Source organism: Melanerpes formicivorus, unplaced genomic scaffold, assembly GCF_026170545.1.
Source record: "Melanerpes formicivorus ecotype bairdi unplaced genomic scaffold, bMelFor1.0.p_v2 SCAF_60, whole genome shotgun sequence".
Classification (NCBI taxonomy): domain Eukaryota; kingdom Metazoa; phylum Chordata; class Aves; order Piciformes; family Picidae; genus Melanerpes; species Melanerpes formicivorus.
In genome coordinates this window covers 4293887-4317343 of record NW_027142412.1, presented here as the reverse complement: position 1 = coordinate 4317343, position 23457 = coordinate 4293887, and the positions used below count along the sequence as shown (strand labels likewise).

Below are 23457 nucleotides of genomic sequence, written 5' to 3'. Positions count from 1 at the left end.
CTGCTGGCATGAACAGCAGCATGCCCACGAGCACAGCTTGTGCACCGTTCCCCGGGCAGGACCTGTCCTTGCCTGGGCCCCAGACCTGTCAGATCTGGCACTGACCCGTCGAGGTACGCCGAGATTCCCCACCGACAGCCCCAGCAGCGCACAGATCATTCCTCACGCACGGCTGCTGCTCCCGAGGGGCAGGCCGGGCTCAGAAAACAACCCTGAGGTATTTTTGCACGCTCTCTGCAACTCCCGCTCATAACTCGTTGACTTCCTCGCTGCTTCTGCTTCTTTTGAGCTCAGCTTTCAGCCCAGTCTCACGGCACCTGCGATAGCTCCGCTCTTGGCACCTCTGTGCCCACAGAAGTTACGCATCTCCCGCGGCTTCTGCTCGGGACAGCTTTAGGACACTCGCCTCTAGGAGGGTGGCCAAGAGACCCCAGCCAGGGCCTCCCCTGCAACGCAGCAGCCGAGCCCAGGGGGCTCCCGCTCGTCACGAGCTCCTGTGTCCCTGACCTCCGTCCCTTCTCCCTCATCTGATGCAATCCGTTTCCCCGCTTGCTTTGAGCCGTAGGCCAATCACACGCTAGTCTGGGCGTAACGTCACGCCGTCCCGGCCAATGAGGAAGAGCCACGATAGTAGAAATCCGGGCGGGGCCGTGGGGAGCGCAGAGCGCCGCGCGTCGTGGCGCCGGGTAGCGTGTGGCTTTGTTGTGTGCGTGTCGGCTATGGCAGCGCTGCCCGGTGCCGTGGCCCCCCGGCTGCTTCTCATCTCTGGTAAAGGGGCCGAGCCGCCCGGCCCCGCGGCGGGTCGACAGCTCTCCGTGGTCCTGCCAGCAGGAGCCGCATCCAGCACCCCGGGCCTAGAGGCCCCACAGCCGGCCCGCAAGCGGCAGCGGCTCACCCATTTGAGCCCGGAGGAGAAGGCCCTGCGGAGGTAAGTGCGGCCGGCGGCGACGCCTGGCTGTGGTGGCGTGCGGTGGTGTCTGTCCGCTGGGTCTCCCCGCGCTGACGGCAGCCCTGCCCTGTGCCGCCCCCCAGGAAGCTGAAGAACCGCGTGGCGGCCCAGAGCGCCCGGGACAGGAAGAAGGCACGGATGACGAAGCTGGAGCAGCAGGTGGTGGAACTGGAGGAGGAGGTGAGGGGCCGGGCGAGGGGTTGGGTGGGACGGGGGTGAACTGTGCTGCGGCCTCCCTGGCTCACGGCTGGCTCCGCAGAACCAGAAGCTGCTGCTGGAAAACCAGTTTCTGCGGGAGAGGACGTGTAACCTCACTCTGGAGAACCAGGAGCTCCGCTGCCGCCTGGGCTTAGATGTACTGAAGACGGAAGAAGAGAACGAATCCAAGGTGAGCCGTCTGCCGCTCGTCTCCCTCTCCTGGGCGCAACTTGTTAGGAACTGCCCAGCTGTGAGGGAGCTGCGTGGCAGTGGGCGGGGAGGAGTAGCCCCGGCGGGAGCTCGCCGCTGTGCGGCAGGGACGGGAACGGCGTGGTTTGTTCCCGCAGGCTGGACTGGAAGAGTCCTAAGTGGGTGCCACGGATAGTATGGGTAGTGGTGGGGTGGTGGTTCCAAGCTGTTCCAAGGCTATTTCATCAGTTTTTCTGCAGTATTTTCCAGAGGTGTAGTGCTAACCTTTCTAGGTGCATGTGCCTGTCTCAAGGGAGCAGGGACTCAAGTATGGGGTGGGGGAGTCAGGTTCCCGTTTGAAAATGGTGAAGAAAATAAATCTGCAAATCTGTGGAAGCCTGAAGTGGATTGGAGGTGGCGTTGCCTTCAGATCCCTGCTGCACGAGCAAGTGGAGATCTGATTGTGAAGCCTTTGCTGAAGGGGCATGCTCTCTGGGATTCTGTGCTGTTACCTGCCCAGCACACCGCTGGTGGCTGACTGGACTCTTTCCCTTGGCACAGGCTGTGACAGAGTCGCAGGTGGATGAGATCAGGCTGGTGACCGGGTCCGCTGAGTCCGCAGCACTCAGACTACGTGTTCCTCTGCAGCAGGTGCAGGCCCAGCTGTCACCATTCCTGATCACTTCCACATGGATTCTGATGGCAGTGACTCTTCAGACTCAGAGGTGAGCCCCCAGTCCTGTGCAGAGTACCTGTGATGTTTGGAATCGGTGTGAACACAACACTCGTGTCGTAACTTCAAGATGTGCAGTCATCCCCAGCTGGCTGGCTTTCCACACTTAGAATACATATTTGTGGTTTAAAGCAGCTGTGGTGTGTGCAGGAGTTTGTGCCACATCTTCAAGTCCAGCTCCCATAAAACCTGGGAGGATATTGCCTGAGGCAGTGTTTCAGCTCCTTGCAGCAATGCACAAATACCAGAAACATGACATGGTGTGCTCTTGCTGTTGTTGAAAGCAAACTTGATCACTTTGAAGTGCTGGCACTTGACACAGCTGCTCAGACCTGGAGCCTGCCCATTGTAAACTGCTTCCAGGAGTGCAAGGAGAGGGCTGCTGGAGCAAAGCTGCTGCTTGCTCTATGAGGCCAGCAGGCACTGTGGTTGCTCAGTAAAAACCAGGCTGGACTTCCTAGTAAAGGCTGTGAATATCAAATGCATGTAGAATTCTATAGTGGTTGCCAGTGCAACTGAAAGATAATTGCCTCTACTGCCTGTTCACATAATTGCATATCTGTTCTGGTTCTGAGTGTGTTAACCTCCAGGTGAGGGTTAGTAGCTGCCACAGCTGATGTTTTGCTGTAACAGGAATAGGCTGTCTTTCTAAAACAGTGTTTCGTTCTGCAGCCTGATCTGCTCTTGGGCTTTCTGGACAGTCTGGACCCAGATATGTTTCTCAAATGTGCTGATCCGGAGTCAGCCTGTCTGGAGAAGCTGGAGGAAGAGATCTGTGGAGAAACAAATTCCATACCGCCCTCCTCCTCTCCCTCTTTGGGGTCCCCATCAGCTAAGCTGGAGGCCATTAATGAACTGATAAGGTTTGATCATGTGTACACAAAGCCCCTAATACTGGAGATTCCTGTTAAAATGGGCAACCAAACCAACATGCTAGTGAAAATTGAAGAAGCATCTCTCTCTCCATCTGAAGACAAAGCTATCCTAGAGATCCCAGTATCTGTGAAAGAGGAACCTGTAGACAGCTTCATGCCTGAACTGGGTTTCTCTCATCTGCTTGCTCCTCATCATAGCCCTGCAGCCTCAAGCTATCTGTTGGATGCCTGTAGTGACTCTGGGTACGAAGGGTCCCCATCGCCCTTCAGTGACATGTCCTCTCCACTTGCCACTGACCATGCCTGGGAAGATAGCTTTGCCAATGAACTCTTTCCCCAACTGATCAGTGTCTAACTCAGTAGTATTAACTCCCCTTGTGTAGCTGTCCTGGCAGAAGAGCAGGATTTGCCCCTTTGTGGGGGTAGGGGGCACATCCAGTGTGTTCAGGGAAGTGGTGTGCATTTCAGCCCCTGCTAGCAGAAGGGTGATGGCCAATACTTTCCTGCTGGTATAAGAGAGCCTGTCCTGCCCTGCCCTCCCCTCCCATCAGGGTTGACTTAGGAGGGAGGACAGTTTGTGTTTCAGTTACTTGCCAATTCTACATGAACCTAAAAGTGAACATTTTGGTTTGCATTCAAAATAATTTTGACCAGAAACTGCAGCAGCAGATGCAGGGACAGCTGGGTTAGGACTGGATAGTCTGCACCCCTCCCAGATCACTGTATATGCTTGGTTTCCATTTGCTATGTAGAGTTGCTTTCTCCATTTAATATTTAACTGTATTGGTGCAATTAAAGTGCAGTGCAGCTCACTGACCATTTTTTGTCTTGGATCTCAGTGGGGAGGGGACTAGTTCCTGGGCCTTGCAAAGTTAAGTACAGAATTTTGGAGAGAGTAGGTCTCAATGTCTTGTCCTTGTACCACCTTACTGCAGCAGTTCAGCACGACTTCCATGGTGTACACAGCTGGATGCTTCAACTGCTTCCTGGGAGCATCTGATGCTGTTGAAAGCTTACCCTGAACACAGAAGCTATCCTGGGTGTTGCACAACTGTTCTTGGTTTTGGTGCTATTTCAGCCCTTGTGTAAAACTTGGACTAAAATAACTTGGCACGGGGGAGGGCAGGAAATAGGGGTGGGACAGGGGGAGGGTATTGGTCACTGCCAGTTGAGGCGGCAGGCCAGCTCGAGGTTACAGCTTGAGTAATCTAGCTTGGTGCAACAAAGCCTTCTGTCTGATGGCTGGAGAAAGTAAAACCCACAACTGTGCAATTACAGCAGGAACTTGGATAAAAAACCTGAACTATAACCAGTCCAGCTTGCTTTACTTTCAAGCTGGAAAATGGAACTGACTGCAGGAGGGCCCTTTAGGATGTAATGAGCAAAGGCAGAGCTGACAGTTGGATCCTAGGTTTGCATTGTTTTTGTCAATAGTATTGGAACCTAATGTGAAATTAAAACCAAGAAGTACAGCAGAACAGTGTGAGCAGAAGCTTCATTTCTCTAGAATTCAGCTTTATGTATTCAAGCCTGGAAGTCAGAGGTGTGAGTAGGAGCAGCTGAAAACAGCACCTGCAGAAGGGCTGCTTGCACACCTTCCCTGCGGCTACAGGAAGGTTGAGACTTGCACAGCAGAGAGGTGCAGCTGTTTCTCCGGGTCTCTCACATCTTGCCTTTAAAGAGTACCACAATAGAAGAGTAACCCTGGGCCACTGCAGTAGCTGTTCCTGCTGGGAACCTGGGCCAGGTTTGTGTTCCTGTTTGTGACCCAGGCAGCATGTTCTGTAAGAGGCTCTTCCTTGCTCTTGTGTGATCCCAGCTGTAGAAGGGGAAGTCTTGGTGATGTGTGCTGTCTCCCTCCAGGCTGTCACAAGATTTCTCAGTATGGTTTAATTTCTGTGGTGCTCAGGATTGCAGTTCCTGTGCACCTAGGTGAGCTACTATGACTAGTCTGGGCACTTTTCCAAGTGTAACAGCAGCTAACCAACCATTTGAACAGCTACTGTAAGAAGGCCTTTCCCAAAACAGCTAATTGATGAAATCAAGTGCATGAAGTTAATACTTCTGCTGCTTAGCTTTCTAATATTTTATCCCTTGTTAAGGTGTTTGGGGAGAGAGTGACTAGAGGTAAGAGGGCTTGCCATGTATTAAGGGCTGCTATAAAACCAGTTTCTATTACAAAAAATAATCTAAGGGTAAGTGTTCCTGTTGCTTGGCTTAGCTGAGTTTCAGCTTAAGGAGTACAGCAAGAAACAGTGGCACAGCATGAAGGCTTCACTGTGCATTTGAGAACCCCCCTGGAAAAACCTGAGCATGTGAGTCTATCTGTGGCCCTCCCTCTCTAGCTTTTATCTTTCGAGGTGTAGAAACCCTGTCATTTCCTGAAGAAATGAGGCCAAAATCAAAGGCAGATCAAAGCTCACAGACCAACACCTGATAGCTACACAGTTGTGTTTTCCTTTCCAGCAATGCTTAAGGCAGCTCTTTTCATGCTAGCTCAGGTGAAGAGATGGCAACACTAACAGAGGCTGTGGAGCTGAGAGTTAATGTGAGCTCTCCTGGCAACCTGCTCAGGAGAGAAATTTCTCAAACTGGTTGCAACAGGTTTCTTGGGAAAATCATGACCTTTGTTTTCAGTAAGTAATTTACAATTCAAAGGGTGAACATGTATTGGGTGAACTGTGAAGGTGATGCAAGATGAAGTAGATAATCCTCAGCACTGCCTGCTGGGAACTCACTCCCATGCTCTGGTGCCTGAGGAGCTGCCCAGCTGCCCTTTGCCAGCTCAAATGCTGGTAGCAGTGCCTGCTTGGAGGCACGGACAGCACTGCCCCCTTCAGGAGTACAGCAGTTAGCCTCCCTTCCAGCTCTACACCTTGTGTGTCTTGATCAGCAACACTTTTTAATCTCTGGAAAACTCACAGAAAATTCTGTAGGAGTCATGTTTCTATCCTACCTGGACTCTATTCCACCTGCTGCTGTCCCCCAGTGCAGTTGGTCACCTTGGAGGAAAGAAGTGGCATGCAGCTAAATCAAAACTCTTCTTAGGCTAGAAGACAACTGCACCCTCCAGCTGAGGGTCTGGACAGAGCCCTTGAGGTTTTACCTTCTATTAGGAAGAAAACACAGCCATCTGAAAAATATTTTAGAAAATTTATTGAAAACTGACATACAAAGGGTGATTTGGTCCCAAGAAGACACAGACCAGAATCAGATCTTCTGTATTTCAAAATAAAGTTTTTCCCTAATACTGTGTTATATCTGCCTGCCTGCAAACAGCAGCATGAGAAGTCTTTCAAGGAACCCAACAACAAAGCAAACTGCTACAAACACAGAAGAGTGAGAACACAGTGAAAGTTCTCTTACCCTCTCCAAATGATGGCTACAGCAAGGCTCATGCTCAGTCTTCCTGGACACTCAGTTCCTGCTCTTCACCAATTATAAAAGATTGAACCCTGTCCTCTCCTAACACAAGGGCAGAAATTAATTATGACCCCAAAAAAAAGTTTTCTCCCAAAGCAAGTGTCTTGGACAGCTTTCCCCATCTCAGTCATCATCAGCAGCCCAGTATTACATTCCTGTTTCAGGTGGCAGAATAACAGGGGTCAGGGATACCACATTACCATCAACTGACTAAGAGGAAACACACCTCTGAAAGTCAACCTTTGGTACAAACCTAACAGGGGGAAAACTGCTTGGAAGCAATCTGTACATTTCATTTGTCTTGTCAAGAGGAAAATGGAGGTTTGACATACTAAGGTCTCCCCCCCATTTTCTACATCCTCTGTTGCAATTTTAGTGTTGCTGAGAAGGTTTAATCAAAACTTTCAATCCTTTATTTTCAGCTTATTTGGGATTCAGAGCTGTCAACTAATACAGTTCCAACACTGAACTTTCACTATAATCCTGCAGGCTGTGGAGGGACCACATTTTCTACTCACTGTGACTACAGTCTTCTCCAGACAGCATTGCTTTAGGTTCAAGCAATGTAGCAAATCAGAGGCTGTGGGTTTTTAAGCATGTTCAGCAGCTTAGTAATAATAATAATGGGGGGGGGGGGAATTTACATACCACATGCAAGAGGTTTACACACACAATTATAGGCCAGTTTCCAGAGTAGTACCTATTCAAGTGTTGGAATGGGTTTAGTGGAGCTCGGAAATGCATTGGCAAGAGACAGTAAATGTCACCCAAGCTTGGAGAGAAGCAGTGAGACAGGACTTAACAAGCAGGACCCCCTCTGAACAAAGCTGCCGCTGGCAGCTAGGAGAAAAGAAAGGGTGACTGCAGAAAGAGCAGCTCAGCTCTGAAGTACCAGCTCTAGGGTCTCCAATAGTAAAGAATGTGAGCACAAAGCTTCCCCACGAGCCCTGCACAGGAAGAGGTTTTTCTCACCAACAGCTGCCCTGCTGCATGCTTGCTGGCTTTACCCTAAGCAGATGTTAAAACCAGACAGCACCACCACAACTCCAAACAGAACCTATCAGATAGGGAGGGATTTCTTAGGAAAAGCCTCAACTCACACACAGCTCTTAATCCCTTGAGCTTTCTCAGAGAAGACTCTGCTTTGTTTAAGAATAATGGAACTGCTGTGCATTAAGGAAAGGAACAAGCAGTAACTCTTTGAAGATTCTCTAACACTCCAAGCAGGGTACAAAATTCTTTTGGCATACTTCTGTATTGTAATTTATGTCCATGGCATGTTTTCTGACTTAAATTTGAAGTCTAGAGTCCCACAGGGGAAGACACTACACCATCAGCAGTCTCAAAATCTGGGGCTTGGTTACAGACAACAATCAGCATCTACTCCTCTTCATGCCAGAGTAAGCCAGCTCCCTATTTCCTGCTGCACTGACCATGCCCTTTACTTCAGCAGCACCAATGCAGCCTGCCACTGACTGCCAGCTGATATACAGAAGGAGCTACAACAGAAGGTCAAATGTCAGTCAGCTGGCTGAGAACCACTTTTCTGCACACTCTGTGTCATGTGAGGAGGGGAGCACAAAAGGCCCACAATGCAGGAGCCAAGGACCCAGAGATGACTACAGTGAGTAAATATTTTGCAGGTTGGCAGCTGGTTTGAGTTTCTACAAAGCAAGAGGCTTATCTCAGCTGTAACTCCCTTCACCACCAGACGTTTGCATCAAGTACAAACCAGACACAGGCGGGGCAGTGTGAAAAGCTGCATTTCCATAGGGGTTGCTTTGCTAGCTGTGACTGGACTCTGAATCTTTCCTTCCTTTCCACACCTCTGTGTAACTCAAATTGAACTAACTGACAAGTGTATGTGCACCAAAGTCTTAATGGCTCAGTGAGTGAGAGACGTGGCTTAAGCCACAGTTACATTCAGTATTTAGATTTTATACTTTACCAAGGACAATTAAGAGGATGTTTCACTGCTAAGCAAGATGGGAAAGCTACATCTGCATTCCAAAGGCCTCTGGGTTACCTGCTGAGTCAAAACAAGACCTGTGTACAGAAGTGGCGGGGGTCGGCGCCATGAAGCCGTGTCTGGCCAATCCCTGTTCTTAGGATTGTTAGTAGGAAAACCAAAAGCAAACAGCAGAACTTCAGATTCACACATCAAACCAGGCAGAAAGTGGAAATCAAAAAACAGCAACAAAAACCATCAGAAGCTCACCACTTCCTAAAATCTGGCATCTACAACTCCATTTCTTCTTCTGCACACCCAGAGATTCCCAAACTAGCATATGGATCTGGAGACATGGCAGTCTGTTGTGACTCGGGGAATGTGTCAGTCTGTGGGGCAAAAGCAGCTCTTGGTGCTGGTGGCTCAGCTTGACACCCTTCTGTACTTTGCTTCTTGATGTTCTTAACAGAAACAGACTTCAGTTTATCTGTGAGGAACTCAGGAAGAGGTTTCCAAACCACCAGCTCCATCGAGGGACGGCTCCTAGAAGGGACAGAGGCTCAGTTAAACTTTTCAGTTCTCCAGTCTCAACTACTAAATGCAGAAGACCAGAGATTATCTTCATTCTTTGTGCTAGCCTGGAAGTGTATTCCAGAATCCTTTTTTTTCTCCCCCTCTATGAAGTTTCCCCTTCCTTAAGTAATTCCATTACTTCTAATTCCAACCCTGCATTTTCTCTCTTTTGCACCAAACTTGATTACCACTGTCAGTCATGCTTCAGGAGCTTCTTTTAGAAGCTCACACACATACAGGTTGAGATGTAATGGATTATTCAGCAAATGTCACTCTGAACAAATGAGGACTACACAGCAGGCAGCTTGACGACCACTACAGTTACACTTCTCTCGCCTATCAAGGTAGATTTTCCTCTTCTTGACCAAAGAAACAGTCTGTTACACAGCACTGGCTGCATCATGCAGTAATTAAAGACATCTCCACAAACAGAGAGTGGGTCTCTCTTCTCATTTGCACGTGTTAACTACATAGTACCATGATTTCCTCCAGAACTTACATAGATTCTATTATTTTCTTTGTCAGGACTTCACCAAAATCCCTCTTCATCCCTTTTTTAAGGGTATCTGACAGGATAAGAGTGGGCAGATTGCTAACATTTCCATCAGCATGAACTTCCTCATCTTCATCAATTATCCTAGGAAGGGAGGGGGAAGAGGGAGATAAACACTATTGAGCACACTGTTAGCAGGCACATCCACTGCAGACTACAGTCCCATCCAGGTGCTCCGTGCTGCATGGGGCAGACCTCACCTGAGATGGTACCAGAAGCAGCAGGGCCCTGCTGACTTGAAGCTCTTGGGCCAAGGACCCCAAGAAGAGCTGTGCCACAGCACTTCTGGTACCTGAGCTGGCCATGTGACCCCTGCACTGCCCAGCAGCATACGAAGCAGATACCAACAGCAAACCAATGGACTCCTTGAGAGGAGCTGCAGGGTGCAGCCATGCCACAGGAGAGAGCCTCAGCTGTGCAGTGGCTTCACCTGCTCCATTTGAGTCTTGCTGAAAAGCCACTGAGTACAGCTCTCAACCTTTACTGATGTCAGGGATTAAAGTGGCACCAAAAGTTGAAGAGATTTACAACACACTGGAGGCATCTCCTTTGTTTTCATAAACCTTTTAAAGAAAATTCAGCAAGAGCTGGGAAGGGTGGGGACCAATCCTTTGTAAAGCAGATCTAGCCAAGTAGTAAAGACAAACATCACTGCTCTGATAGATTATTTTATTTTGTCCTGGGTAATCAAACAGTACCTTGCTTCCCTTCACACATCATCTATGGAGTAATCATCTCAAAAAAAAAAAAATCTTGTTTTACAATTTATATAACTTCTGGCTCTTCAAACAGCTGCCAACAGTGGTCATTTGAGATCTTTCAGCACACTAGGTCAGCTGGACTCAGCTGAGGTCTACACCTGACGTTCCCCGAGATCTTTCAAGAGCAAAAATGCACAGAACATTCATTCAGTAACTACCACAGGCCACCCAACAGCCACCCCAGCACTCCGACACCAGGCTCTGGTGCTCAGCAGCAAAATGAACCTCAGCCTCGCTGCAGATGTGCAGAGAGCTCTCTGGTTCATGCTGCTCTACACTGACAAATGCATTTTCTGGAGCACTCGGAAGCAGCAATCACAGAACATGCTGTAGTTTGGGGGGATAAAGGCTGAGCTCAAGTCTGACCAGGTAACATCAGTTAAAATTTGAGCTCTGGATACTCACAAGAGAGGGTAAAACCCAATTATGGCACACTGACACTGCACAGTGATCGCCAAAGGGCAGCTCTGTGTTTAGCATCTCTTGCTCTAGCACCACCACTTCCAGATACCCTGCCCAGAAGGCTCATATCAGCCTTACAGCAGTATGATCAAACTGCTAATGCTAGATTAACCCTTCAACGCCCACCAAAATGGAAAGCTCAAAGCCAGACTGCTCAACCCCTGCATTTACCTGTCCTCAATCTCCTGAAGCTTCCTGCGAGCAACCTCGCATTGCTGTTCCCCCAGTGTCTGATCCATTTCTTCACAGGGAATTTCTAACGTGGCAGCTTCAGGACCGCTGCCACCACACTGACTGGCTACCTCCCCAGCTGCCTGCTGACCTGCACAGAGAATCCATTCTTCAGTGCTGGGATTCAAAGGGCAATTTTCGGCTCCTGTCAGCCTCTTCTTCCGCACAGGACAACTAGGAAACAAAGTAAGGTCACAGCTGTCAAGAGAGGAAGGTGGCATTCTGCAGGGCAAACTGCTACAAGCGCCGGGAGCGTTGCCAAAGCCTGGGCACACGGCGGAAACACAGTCTGCACCAAGGAGACAAATCCACAATGCTCTGATTAAAATCCTAGATGCTCATGCAAGAAAACGAATGCTCACACTTAATTAACTGAAATGGATTTGGGCTCGTGCAATTACAGGAGAGAGTTGTAAATGGCAGCAACAACAGAAGCTCTCTTCCTGTGTATGCTGTAGATGAGATGTGCCCAGGCCCTCAGAGAAAACAAAAAGCAACTTAGGGTTTTTCAGGCCATAAAAGACAAATTTAGTTTACCCTTCTGCCTCTTCTTCTAGCTTATGCTTCTTTCCACAGCGAACAGAGACACTGTAAAAGAAAACAAATGGTTACTTAGCTTCTAATTATGCATTTCAAGTGACACTGGGGTTTACAAACAATATTTCCCTCTCTTTTAAAATGTCACTGGCAGCTAAGAGCCACAGTCACAGTAGGTCAGCAGCTGTGAAGGAAGTGGAAGCTCTGGACAATAAACAAACACTTTGTTCCACAGAAAGTTAAAGAAAGCTGTAATTGCTCAGTTCTCCAAGCAGAATCCTGTGCTAAATAACACAAAAAATATGCAAAACTCTCTTTTCCACAAGGGGTAAGATCAATTTTTGCTAAAATTCAAATGTATCAAGAAGTAACTGGTGACACAGCTTCAGCCTCTTCATACACTGTCTCACAGTGACAGACTCCTATCAACACAACCCAGCAACAACCTTTCATGGCACAATTTACATTCGTTGTGCTCATGAGAAAGAAAAAAACTTTTTTAAAGGACAAATGGTACATGAGCTTAAAAACACATCAAGAGGCTGATCATCTTAATCACACCTCTTTCCTCCCGAATGCCCCTTCAACCCCCTCCAACGAGTACAGCACAAGCCCACTCTGGCAGGCACACAGCACCAGCCCAGCTCAGTACACACCAAGCTTTACTAGGGGCAAAGAAACCACAGGCCGCCCGCAAAACAACACCCGTGTCAGGCTGCCGCCGTGCCCGGACACCTGCTCCTTCCCCGACCACTGCAGCTGCTCTGGCACTTACTGGCCGTGGCCCGGCGGCAGGTGCAGGCTGTGCGGGCGCGCCGCACTGGTGAAGGAGCCCACCGGGGCCACCGGCAGGCCCTCGTTGTAACTCCCGAGCGCGGCCAGCGAGGCGACGTCGAAGCCGCTTTGCAGGTACAGGCCGGAGGAACCGCCGCCGTCGTTTCCGTTCCCTGCCATTACCACCATGGGCGGTTGCAGACGGTCGTGGCCGAAGGCTCCGGGCTGCAGGTCGTCCCGCACAGCCGCCGCGGGGCCGTGACGGTCATGGGCCGCAGCGGGGACCTGCGGGAACTCTACGGCGGGGCCTGAGGGAATGCCCTGACAAGATCTTCCTAGCGCTGCCATTTCCTGCTGCCGGAGAGAGAGAGAGAGCATGAACGAGGCCGTCCGCTCCGGCAGTGCCCCGGCCCGAGGCCGCTCTCCCGCTGCTGGCACCGGCCCGGCGCCCCGCGGGGCGGCCGCGCAGAGCGGCGCCGCTGGACGACGCGGGCGACCCTGTCCCGCGGCACTGCCGCCCGCCCCGCTGCCGCCGCCGCCCGCCGCCGCCCGCCTGCCCGCGCAGCACTTACCGCCGGGCCGGGCCGGGCCCGGAGCTGCACGGCGTCGCCAGAGCCCAGGTCCTTTCCAGGCCTTTCGCCGCGCTCGGAGAAGGCGGGCGGGGGCACGACGGGAGCTGTAGTCCCGGGCGGCGGCGGCCCGCGGGGGCACGGCGGGAGCTGTAGTCCCGGGCGGCGGCGGCCCGCGGGGTGCCGAGTCCCTGTCAGAGCCGGGGCGGTACTGCGGCGGCCATGGGGCAGCGCGGGCTCCCGGTGCGCGGCAGGGCTGTTCCCGCCGACAGCGGGAGGGCCCAGGCCTCGGCGGCAGCGGCCCAACCTCAGCTCGCGATGGGACGGCGAGACAGAGCCGCTTTTGTCCGCGGCCCGGCTAATCTCCGCCGCTGGCGGCTTGGCCGCGGGGCCGGGGGGGGCTGGCGTGCAGCGGCCAAATCCCAGTCAGGTGAGGAGCTGGGGCCCTGCCTCCGCTCAGCTGCGGGCTGCGCCGCAGGGACGGGGCGAGCGGGCGAGCGCTGCCCTCGGGAGCTGCCAGGAGATGCCACCGAAGCCCCAGGTAATCACCCGCCAGTGTCGGTAGGGTCTGAGAGCTGCAGCTGCCGGCCGCTGCTTTCTGTTCTGGCATCAGCGCAAAAAGTGCCGGGGCTGCGGCGGGAGCGCTGCGCACAGCCGCGCTGAAGCCCGGCGAGAGCGGGGCGCGGCAGGCGCGAAGAATCCTGAACCGTTGAGAAGAATCCCAGTGGCTAGAGATAGAAGGCAAAAGTTGTGTTTTAACGCAATAATAACTTCATTTCTTTGACACCTTTTATTCCTGTAGTGTAGTTTACTAAATTTTGCAAAGGAAATGAAACTCTGCCCGTACTCCAAATGGAGCACCAGCCCCTGCTGAGAGGGTCTAGCACTCACAGCAAGGTAAGCAGAACGGCCTTGGCCCCGAGGATAAGTTCTGCAGAGTTTGTAGCTTTAACAGTGGTCACAGATGTGAAATTCTCAGATTGTTTTGTGTTTACTTTTAAATAAAAATTACCCAGCTGCTAAAATTTTGTTTTGCTCAGACATCCAGCGGTGTTCCCAGATGGAAGCTGTAAAAGCACATCTTCTGATTCTTATGTTTGACACTGAATGTAAATTGGGGTTTTTTTTTGTTTGGGTTTTTTTTTGTGGTGTGTTTCTGAAGTGAGGTGAAAGTGCTTATGAGCTGTCAGGAATTAAGCAGCTCACAGAACAGATCAGGCTCTGAGAAATGGGGGTCCAAGTTCCAGTGGGACACGCACGTGAATGTAAGGAGCAGGCTGCTTTGGGCAGGAAGGAGGGAGCTGCCCTAATGAAGCCTAAGTTGGAGGGGGTGTGTGTTATGATTCTGGGGCTTTTTGCTAGCCTGTTTTCTCTTCTGGATTTTAGTGCTGTTGTATTCTGTAAGAGCTGGAGTTGAGGAGCATCACAGAACCAGACACTGCATAAGCCTCTAGAGATCTTCTCTGTCTCAGAGGCCTTTTTATGACCAGTTGGAACTCTCCTGAGATAAGAATGTACCACAGTAATGGTTCCTGTTGGCCTTAAAACCTAAGAGCCTGTGAATCTATTAATCTTAATTCCTAAATTCCAATTTAGGTATGCAACTAGGTGCTCAATGCTGAAAATGTTAAAAAGGCATGCAACAGACTTTTGACTGAATGCTGTTATCAGTGAGCAGCATGTGCTGATCTAAAACACCATGGTTTAGCACTTGCTAACAGGCATCCAGTAATTCCCTTAGGGACTTGCTAAGGGACAGAAAATAAAGTTAATTCTCACATCTCAGTCTTAGAAGTTGTGATTTGGTTCATTCTGTACTGAGTGGTGCCTCTGGCACTGCCCGTGAGCATTTCTGACATTCTTTCATCCAAAAGGGATCTCATGAGCAGTTCACACCCAGATCACTTAACCAATTCAGTGACCACACTGGCAACAGGGCAGGGGTGTGCTTGGAGTTGCATCTCCAAAAGATGCTCGTGGCCGTGATCAGAGTGCTGCTGCACACATGTGAGAGTTTATGCAGTTTTCTAAGCTGGTATTTTCACTGTTCAAAGCTAACTGCACCCTGTGTTTCCTCCTCGATACCGTATGCATGTTGGCTCAAGGCCCTGTTGCTTTTCATGCCCAGTACTTACTCTCTTCTGTGCTCTAGTTCCCCCGTTGGACCTTGTTCCTGGCTGTCTGTGCTGTTGGAATCGGAGGGACCTTTCAGTATGGATATAATGTTTCCATTATCAATGCACCCACCCAGGTAAAATACCCTCCCTTGTTCACAGAGCTGTTTTACACCACGGGAGATGTCCTGGCTAGCTGGCTGAGGGGCCCAACCTGTTCTCGCTGCCATGGCTGCAGGAGCCAAGGCAATCTTCCTCTCATCTGAAGGCCTCTTGCCGATTTCCAGAATGGTTTCATGAGAGTTTGTGTGTGAATGCCTCCCATGAGAGGTATTGTGTGTCAGATAAAAGTGCCAAGTGTGCCACACGAATACCTCGGATAAAGTCTGGTTCAGAAGAATTACCTGAGTCAGTAACGTATTCCAGGTGCATGCTCCACTGAAGTAGCCCAGAACATTCAGAAGGGAACAGTGCAGAATGGAGTAGAACAGAACATTGTCAGTTGTCAGGATCCTACAATGATCAGCTGGTCCAACTGCGTGACCAAGAGCTAAAGCACGTTAAGGGCATCATCCAGATGCCTCTAATGACAGTCTTGGGGCGTCAGCCACCTCTCTAGGCAGCCTGTTTCAGTGTGTGACCACCTGTCCTGTAAAATCTCACCACTGTTTCTCCTCGTGTCAAGAGTGAATCTCCCCTGACACAGCTTGGAGTCATTCCCATAGCTGCCATCGCTGCATGACAGGGAAGAGGATAGTTACAGCTGTCCACGACAAGGCTTGCTGAGAAAGATCTTAGTCTGTACTGTCTGAGTTCCTCATATTTCCTTTATTTGCATCTACTTTTATTGTTCTGGCCTTGAGGACTCTGTGTGTTTCGTGGATGACCAGAGTGGATCTTGTGAGAGCGATTAGCAATGTTTTCTGCAGCCAGGTTGTTTTTTTTTTCTTGGTGAACTGAATTTTTCTACAACCTTGTATGCTTTTTACAAAGGCTAAAGTAAGCTGTTTGTGAAAGAAGATGTAATGTGCTGGAAACAGAGAGTCCAGCTTTGTTCTTCTGTTAAGTCTGTGCTTTCTGGCAAAGAGCAGGAGCCTCTGGTTACAGACACAGGTCAGCTTAGGAGTTTCCTAGGAAAAAAAGCATGTGGAGGAGCAGTTTAAAAGTTCTGACACATGAATACTGTGAGAAAGGCAGAAGAATGTTAGAGCTGCAGAAAGGGTTTTACTGTGAATTGTTGGATTGCATCAAGGCAGGAAGATTTAAATCAAGTGCCAGAATGAGTCTCCTGACTGTAAACATTTTTTTAGATTACATGAGACCTCTGTGTTCTGAGATGCTCCTGAAAGCCAGAAGAACTTACCCACCCTGTTCCCCCCCCATTCAGAAGGCCCTCAGAACTGTCTGGCAGCAGTACGTGGAGAGGTTTTGCTTCTTTGGTGGAACACAGCCTCTGCTGAGGGGAAGTACAAAAGCAGAGCTGCCCAGCAGTCTTTGAGATGTGGGGAGCCTGGGAAATGGTGTGGTGGTCAAGGAAGGTTCTATCAGTCTTTGGTGTTTTTAAAACAGCTGAGATTATACCTTTTGTTAGTGCCTAGAATTGGCTTTCAGGGTTGAGGTGCAAGCTGTTTACAGTGCTGAGCTGCAGGGCTCCACCTAATGCTGTGCATCCCTCATTCTTTGCTGCTGCAGCACATACACAAGTTCTTAAATGAAACCTGGGCCAGGCGGTACCATGAGGCACTCAACCCTGATCTGCTGACTTTTCTCTGGTCTGTCATTGCTTCCATATTCTCACTTGGAGGCCTGTGTGGAGCCCTGATGGGAGGCAGCATGGCCATCTGGCTGGGCAGGTGAGTTACAGCAGCAGGCACAGCAGCTTCTTTTCTTTTCCCACTTTCTCACTGGAACATGAAATGGAAGAAGAGTGAGGGAAAATGTACCTTTGGTGATTATAAAAGTTTTTTTCATTCCAAAGCAGAGTTTTCTAGTAGAATTTTACAGTTTGTTCCAATGTGCATTTAAAAGACGAGTCCTGAATAATAGCCTCTAGTGTGGTGTTTCCATTGCGTTTATCTAAGTGGGCACATGCACCCATGGTGCAACAGGGAACACAGGTCCCTGTTTGCAGCCTTGTGCTCTCAGAAGACCTTGGCCCCTGAGGTCTGACAGGGACTGTCCTGGGTTAACTCAGCCTGCTCTGACAAGCCCCTGGCCAGAGAAGGTCTGATTTGTGGGAGTAAGTGGTTGTGTCAGATACCTGGTCTGCCAGTGCACAGCACATCCTTGCAGTGTAAAGCCCATGCTTTCTATATGACCAGACAGGAAAGCTTTCTGTTTTCTTAATGTGTTTGGGTTTTTTCCCTCTCCCCTTTAGGAAAGGAGCTCTTCTGATGAATAACATCATAGCAATACTGGCCTCCATTTTAATGGGCATCAGTTTTCCTACAGGATTGTTTGAGTTGCTGATTGCTGGAAGGTTTTTGATTGGCATAAATTCAGGTGAATCATTTCCTATTCCCCCTTTGAATAAAGTGCAGTGAATGATGAATTGTTTTTACTGGAGACTGTCAGCATTGCACTGTGTGTGTATGCTGCTTTGTGGACACGGTGACAAAAACCTTCTGTAGGCTAACTTGGAATCCCAGAGTGGCTAAATTAACAGGAAATCAGCTAAGCCCTGATTTTCTCCATGTTTTGGTTCAGTAACTCTTTTCGAGGCAAAATCTGTTAATAGGAAAATGTTTTTCCATTTTCTTCCAGGTATTGGTATCTGTGTGCAGCCTTTGTATATTGGAGAGGTTGCCCCAAAACATCTTAGAGGCGGCATGGCCATGGGGACTTCCATCTTTCTGACTGGGGGGATTCTGACAGGACAAATAATTGGCTTGAGGTTAGAAATGCTTTTTTTTCCCCCCCCTGATTTGGGTTAATGGCATGCAAAGAATTGCAATTCCCTGCAGCTCTCTGCAAAACATTCACTCAGGCCATTGTTACAACACTGAATCAGCTTCTCCCAGAAGGTCTGCCTCTAAGTTTGAGCTGTAGCAAGGAGGTGACAAAAGGCAGGTTTCCACCTATCTGTGCTGTCTCCCCAGAAAAGCGTTCTCAGTTTAGGTGCTGCTGGCCAGAACAGCATCAGTAAAGTAGGGACATTTTTTCTGAGTTGATAATTTTCATCCAGTTTGTTGCTGGAGACAGTGGATGGAGATTCAGAAGACAGGACTTGAGAGCAAAGGCCTGGTACTTTCTGCCTGGTAGCACTGCTGCTGGTTTTATCTCTTGTGAGAGCAGATGACGTTGGTATGGACTGTATCCACTTGGACCTTAAGCTGTTCCAAGCTTCTTTCATGGAGTCTGCTAGAGTGCTTCCAGTGCCAGCCTAAGTCACAGCAATGTTAGTTACCTCTTGTTCTGTCCTTTTACCAAAAGCACTCAGACTTCTCTTTCCTTGCCCTGGTTACTGGCTTGTGAATTCACTGATCTGGCTGGATACCTCAGGTGGGAAGTGCAGAACATTAGTAGAACATAAATTCAACTTCATAGCCTGGGGTCAGTGTTTCAAATGCAACATCCCTTTTTAGTTTAGAATTTACATTGCCCACAGTACCTCATCTAAGGCCAGGGCACTCACTGTATTGACTCTTCCCTGTGCAGCACACCTTGTTAGGAGCGGTCTCAGGTGCCTTCGTGGGCTCTTTTCAGTCCTCAAAGGCTGCTGGCCTTCAGGTGAGGCCTGCATGCTTTTGCTGTCCTGGCCTTGCTAGGCCAGTCTGAAAGTGATGCCTAGGAGCAGCATGGCAGCAAGCAGCAAGGAAAGCAGCACTGCTTATCTCTTCCTGAGTGAAACTGCTTTCAGAGGGGCTGGGAGGTACCTTCCCAGCTTCTCTCTGCTGAGGGTCACAAGACTTAAGGAACTGGTTACAAGGGAATATCTCTCAAAGAACAAATGTTTTGCTGCCATAAGTCTTCTGAATACTCATCAATAGCTAATTGCTTGGAGCTTTGGTTTTTTTTTTTCCCTTCTTTTTCCACACCCCTCCCAGGGAATTACTGGGTGGAGAAACACATTGGCCTCTGTTGCTATCCAGCAGCTGTATACCAGCATTTGCCCAACTGTTATTCCTGCCATGGTTTCCTGAAAGCCCCAGATACCTCCTTATAGACAGAGGTGATGAGCTGAGCTGTGCCAAAGGTAATGAATTACTTTTTCCCCAGCTTCCTAAAGCAGATTTTCCTACCCTGGCAACAGCCAGATGGTTCTAGGAAGAGATGATTTGCCTGGAGCTGTGGTCAGTAGGTCACCACAAGAGGCTTTATCTTGTTCCTAGCACTGAAGCGGTTTCACGGCTCTTCAGAGTACCGGCGGGAGATGGAGGATATCCAGCGGGAACGTTGTGCCTTGGACGGGGAGAAGCCCAGGAAGCCCTGGCAGCTGTTCCACGACCGTGGCGTGAGGTGGCAGCTGGTCACTGTGATTGTGACCACCATGGGCCAGCAGCTCAGTGGCATCAATGCGGTGAGCTGCCAGCCCTGCAGGCGGCTGGAAGGATCTCATTCCCTTCTGGCTCCCAGCCTTCTGCTCACACACAGGATCCATGCAGAGGAGCCTGGAGTGAGGGGACAAGTGGGGAGGAGCATCTTGGTCTCATTGCTCTCTCTTGTCGATTCTTTGGTCACTTCTGTGTTTCTGGTATGTAAGAATCTCTCAGGAGTGACTGGCTGCTTGTGCTCACATTGCTCTGAGAAGGTAAACAAGGGTGGATCAGCTTGTGGCATTGTGTCTGCTGTAAGTGTGAAACATTCTGTTCAGTGAGTTGGTGTTTAAGACAGCAGTGCATGTTACCTGGACATGAATTTAACAGGTTCCTCTTGCTGCTTATGGCAAATCCGTAATTCACACAATGGATGCCTTGAGCTGTGTGTTTGGTATCACCCTCCTTTTGTTTTCAGGTGACTTTAACTGCCAGGAAGACAATGAGTAGTTGTTTTTCTTCTTTGCTGTTGTAGATTTATTTCTATGCAACTTACATTTTTGAACAAGCTGGGATCACATCCGAACAAATCCCCTATGTGACGCTTGGGACTGGAGCTTGTGAGTGCCTCACAGCCCTCACCTGTGTGAGTAGCAATCTGTTCTCCCTCCTGCCACAGAGAGCAATGATTCTATGAGGTGGTAACAGGAAACTGTGTCTTGTCCACAGGGCTTACTGATAGACTACGTGGGAAGGAGATACCTCATCATTGGAGGTTATCTCCTCATGACCCTTTGGAGCATCATTCTAACCTTCTCCCTGACCTACCAGGTGTAAAGAAGGGCTCTTTTATATTAGGTGGTAGGACTCCAGTGAGAGACACTCAGAGAAAGATGGAAGACAAGAGGTGTCTTAAGCTTAAAGTTAAAAAATGGCAGCAGCTGAAAGATGTAATAATTCTGCAGTCAGAGCTCCCCAAAATGATAGAATGCTCTCAGATACAGTTTGACCATGTGTTGGTCTGAAAGCTGCAGCTGGGTTTGATGCTGACAAAACTGATGACAACACAGCATTTATTCTGTTTTTTAAAGACACTGAAACTGTTAAATGAACAACTGTTCATTCCTCTGAAGCAGTCCAGTTCAATACATCAGCTGGGAAGCAGCTATGAGTGACTGCTGGTCTTGGCTGCAATAAAATAGCAACAGGAGATGGAATTGCTAAGCCAAGCTTTTAACAGTGGATCTCAGAATCTGAACTAACCCTTCCAATTCTGTTGCAGGAGCTGTACCCATGGGTGCCTTACATGAGCATGGCAGCTCTGTTTGCTTTCATCCTGAGCTTTGGGCTGGGGCCAGGTATGACACCAATGGAGCTTTGCAGGGCTGGTATCTGGGGCCAGGGCACATCAGCAGCTGGGGGGTGTGAGCCTGGCAGAAGGGATGGGCTGTGGGGCATAAGTGGGCTCATCCCATCAGAGCAGTTTAGTGCCCATTGCTTGAACCCGAGGCTTATTGTGAACTGCTTGGGGGGTGGTAGTGTCTCAGTGCTGGCCTTCAGTTCAGGTCAGTTGTACAAGCAGCAGCCCAAGAGACTTGCAGGGGACCTTTGCTCCCCAAGCAGTGTTGCTGATGGGGTCCTTTCTCAGGAGGACACTTGGCATGTGGGCAGTGGGTTCAGAAACGTGCTGCTAAGAGTTATGCTGGGTTTAGTAGAATTAGATCAGCTAGTGGCATGTTCCAGAGCACCTCAGCTTTCTGTGGTTAGATGCACTGCAGATGAACATTTGGCATACTAACCTATTTCATTTCTGAACCTTTTCCCCAGGGGGCATAACCAACACCCTGACAGCTGAGCTCTTCATACAGTCCTCACGTCCTGCTGCCTACATGATAGCAGGGGCTGTTAGCTGGGTTAGTTTCTTCACAATTGGGATGCTCTTTCCTTTTATCGTGGTAAGTATACCCCAAATTCTCCTGATTGCCTCCCCTACCATTTCATCTTCTCTCAGGCTCCATCAAACTGCTTTCCCTTACCCAGTAACACTTAACCACAGGCTGCACTCTGCCCCTCAGCCAAGTGTAACTGGATTCAGTCCCTCTTAAAGTATTTTGTAGGTATCAATAAAAAATAATGAACTAAGATAAAGTAAAAAGAATGCATGGGGGTAATTTCGCTGCTCAGATCTAAAGAAATCAAAAAGGTGAAGGTATGAAAAATAGAGAAAAACAGACACTGAGATTCACTGTAGTGGCTTGTGCTTTGATGTCAAAATAAAGCAGTGCCTGGGGCAGGTGGCTCCCACCTCCTCTAGGCTCTGAACAGGAAAAACAACACAGGCTTGAAGTTCCAGCTTTGTTCTGTTCTAGCACTTCCTCTGCAGAGCAAAGCATGCAGAAAACAGGCAGCAGAGCACCTTGATGTGAACAATCCTTTCTTCTTGGCTGAGCTCTGCTCATCAATAGGATAGTTGGGTTTTAAGGTATAGTGTTGGAAAACATTTGCAGACATTCAGAGAGAAATCCTTCTCCCATTATAGTGTGAGACAGCTAAGCAGCAAATGCTGCCTTGTTATTAACTGCTTGGGACAGGGGTTAAATGGCTGAGTTGTTTGGGTTTTAATAAATGGCTGCCTAGGGTAGGTAAGACTGCCAAGGGCTGTGCAATAAAGTTACCTGTAAAGGAAGGGTAGGCTAGGTGTCCTGTTACTAAAACACCCAGCAGCACTGGTAGGTGTGGATGGAAACAAAACACACTCTGCTTTCCAACACACCCTGCTATGCTTGGAATATGTTGCACTAAAGTACATTTTCCTTTCAGAAGGGACTGAAGCAGTATTGTTTTCTGGTGTTCTTGTTGGAGTGCTCCTCAGTTGCTGCTTTCATCTTCCTTGTGATTCCTGAGACAAAAAACAAATCTTTTCTGGAAATCAAAAAGGAGTTTCACAAGCTTAACTTTGGAAGAAACAGGAAGAAGGAAACAGAACTGAATGAAAGAAGACAACTTCGTGAGGAGTTTAAACATTCTCTGTAATTTCACTGCTGTAACAGAATCTTAATGAGACTTAGCAACAGCCTCTTCTGAACTAGCAGTGTACAGCACAAACAAGTAGCTGCTTAAACCCTGCTGTGTGTTTAGGGGGAGTTTAATCAAGACAAGCTGATCTTTCTGGAGCACTGCTAAACGCCTATCGCTGAGATGCTATTAACCACCTGTGCTGCGGCACGCACGGCTTTGTTAGGTACAGCTCAGTGTGGTAGGGACACAGATGCCAGGGAGGGTGTGCAATGATTTCTCCCCCTGCAAGATTACTTCAGCTAATCAATCCAGTAACTCTTGTTTCTAAGCACCTTTTTCAGAGGGGGTGACAAAGCAATGTTAATGTTTTACTGAGGAAAGTATTCTGAGGCCTTAAAGCCCAAACAAGAATGGACCTGCTGAGAAACCAGCACTGGAAATATTCTGGTGTTTAGTTGCCATGTCTCAGTTCTCTGAGAGGTTATTACTCATCTAGTCCTACTGCTGTAAACTGTACAAAGGCAGTACAGCACCCACCTGAGTCACTGTTACTTGTTATCGATTAGAAAGCCTCATTTCCTAGTGCTAATGAACACCTCTGGGAAGTGAGTTTGGGCTTATCTGTTTCCATAACCTCACCTCTTAACACTTTAAACTGTGCAAATCTCTTCTGGGTTTGAAGATCAGTACCTGGCAGACTGAGATCAGTGTCACAAAACCCAGTAAGTAGCAGAGACAACACAACAGGAACTAAACACTTTCCACCTTGGGAAGTTTTTCAGGAGGGTCTGACAGGACACACACAGGGAGGACACAGAGAGCCTGAACAAGCTTTCTGCTTCATCTCCCACATTTTGTCCTGGCCTCTTTCTTAACTTCAAATAAATTCTTCCTACTCTACCAGTCAAGAAGTAGGAGATGGTAATTATCTGTGGTGCTTGTGTGCCTCTCCAGTGCTCACTGCCCTGCCTGTCACTGCTAGGACTGCAGTCCTGCCTTACCTATTCCATCTTCTCCCAGCTGTAAGCACCTCCCATCTGCTACTGCAGTGCTACGGCAAGCACTAGATCTTAGG

The 23457-nt window shown here is 49.1% G+C and overlaps 3 protein-coding genes across 9 annotated transcripts; 2 read left to right on the top strand and 1 right to left on the bottom strand.

The window, feature by feature from the left end:
* Nucleotides 1-620: 620 nt before the first annotated feature.
* Nucleotides 621-3027, top strand: XBP1 (X-box binding protein 1). Of its 2 annotated transcripts, none has more exons than XM_068161950.1 (5): nucleotides 621-928; nucleotides 1033-1129; nucleotides 1209-1337; nucleotides 1985-2061; nucleotides 2742-3027. In XM_068161950.1, exons 1-5 carry the CDS (start codon nucleotides 720-722, stop codon nucleotides 2926-2928), a joined length of 699 nt encoding a protein of 232 aa, XP_068018051.1. In that variant the 5' UTR covers nucleotides 621-719; the 3' UTR covers nucleotides 2929-3027. The 2 variants fall into 2 exon arrangements, with proteins under 2 accessions (XP_068018051.1, XP_068018050.1); XM_068161949.1 differs by having other exon boundaries at nucleotides 622-928; nucleotides 1898-2061.
* A 3051-nt stretch (nucleotides 3028-6078) lies between these two features.
* CCDC117 (coiled-coil domain containing 117) lies at nucleotides 6079-13185 on the bottom strand. Of its 3 annotated transcripts, none has more exons than XM_068161946.1 (6): nucleotides 12779-13185; nucleotides 12208-12560; nucleotides 11433-11483; nucleotides 10836-11069; nucleotides 9388-9525; nucleotides 6079-8858 (listed from the first exon to the last, which is right to left on the bottom strand). In XM_068161946.1, exons 2-6 carry the CDS (start codon nucleotides 12552-12554, stop codon nucleotides 8606-8608), a joined length of 1023 nt encoding a protein of 340 aa, XP_068018047.1. In that variant the 5' UTR covers nucleotides 12555-12560; nucleotides 12779-13185; the 3' UTR covers nucleotides 6079-8605. The 3 variants fall into 3 exon arrangements, with proteins under 3 accessions (XP_068018047.1, XP_068018045.1, XP_068018046.1); XM_068161944.1 differs by having other exon boundaries at nucleotides 12208-12557; nucleotides 12779-13137; XM_068161945.1 differs by lacking the exon at nucleotides 9388-9525 and having other exon boundaries at nucleotides 12779-13140.
* Nucleotides 12833-23413, top strand: LOC137453028 (solute carrier family 2, facilitated glucose transporter member 11-like). Of its 4 annotated transcripts, XM_068161941.1 has the most exons (13): nucleotides 12866-13316; nucleotides 13578-13672; nucleotides 14928-15026; nucleotides 16582-16742; nucleotides 17267-17391; nucleotides 17653-17782; nucleotides 18936-19084; nucleotides 19221-19408; nucleotides 19900-20010; nucleotides 20094-20195; nucleotides 20647-20722; nucleotides 21192-21319; nucleotides 22185-23413. In XM_068161941.1, the coding sequence occupies exons 2-13, from the start codon at nucleotides 13628-13630 to the stop codon at nucleotides 22395-22397; spliced, it is 1527 nt and encodes a 508-aa protein (XP_068018042.1). In that variant the 5' UTR covers nucleotides 12866-13316; nucleotides 13578-13627; the 3' UTR covers nucleotides 22398-23413. The 4 variants fall into 4 exon arrangements, with proteins under 4 accessions (XP_068018043.1, XP_068018044.1, XP_068018042.1 ...); XM_068161942.1 differs by lacking the exon at nucleotides 13578-13672 and having other exon boundaries at nucleotides 12833-13316; XM_068161940.1 differs by having other exon boundaries at nucleotides 12866-13672.
* Nucleotides 23414-23457: the final 44 nt, after the last annotated feature.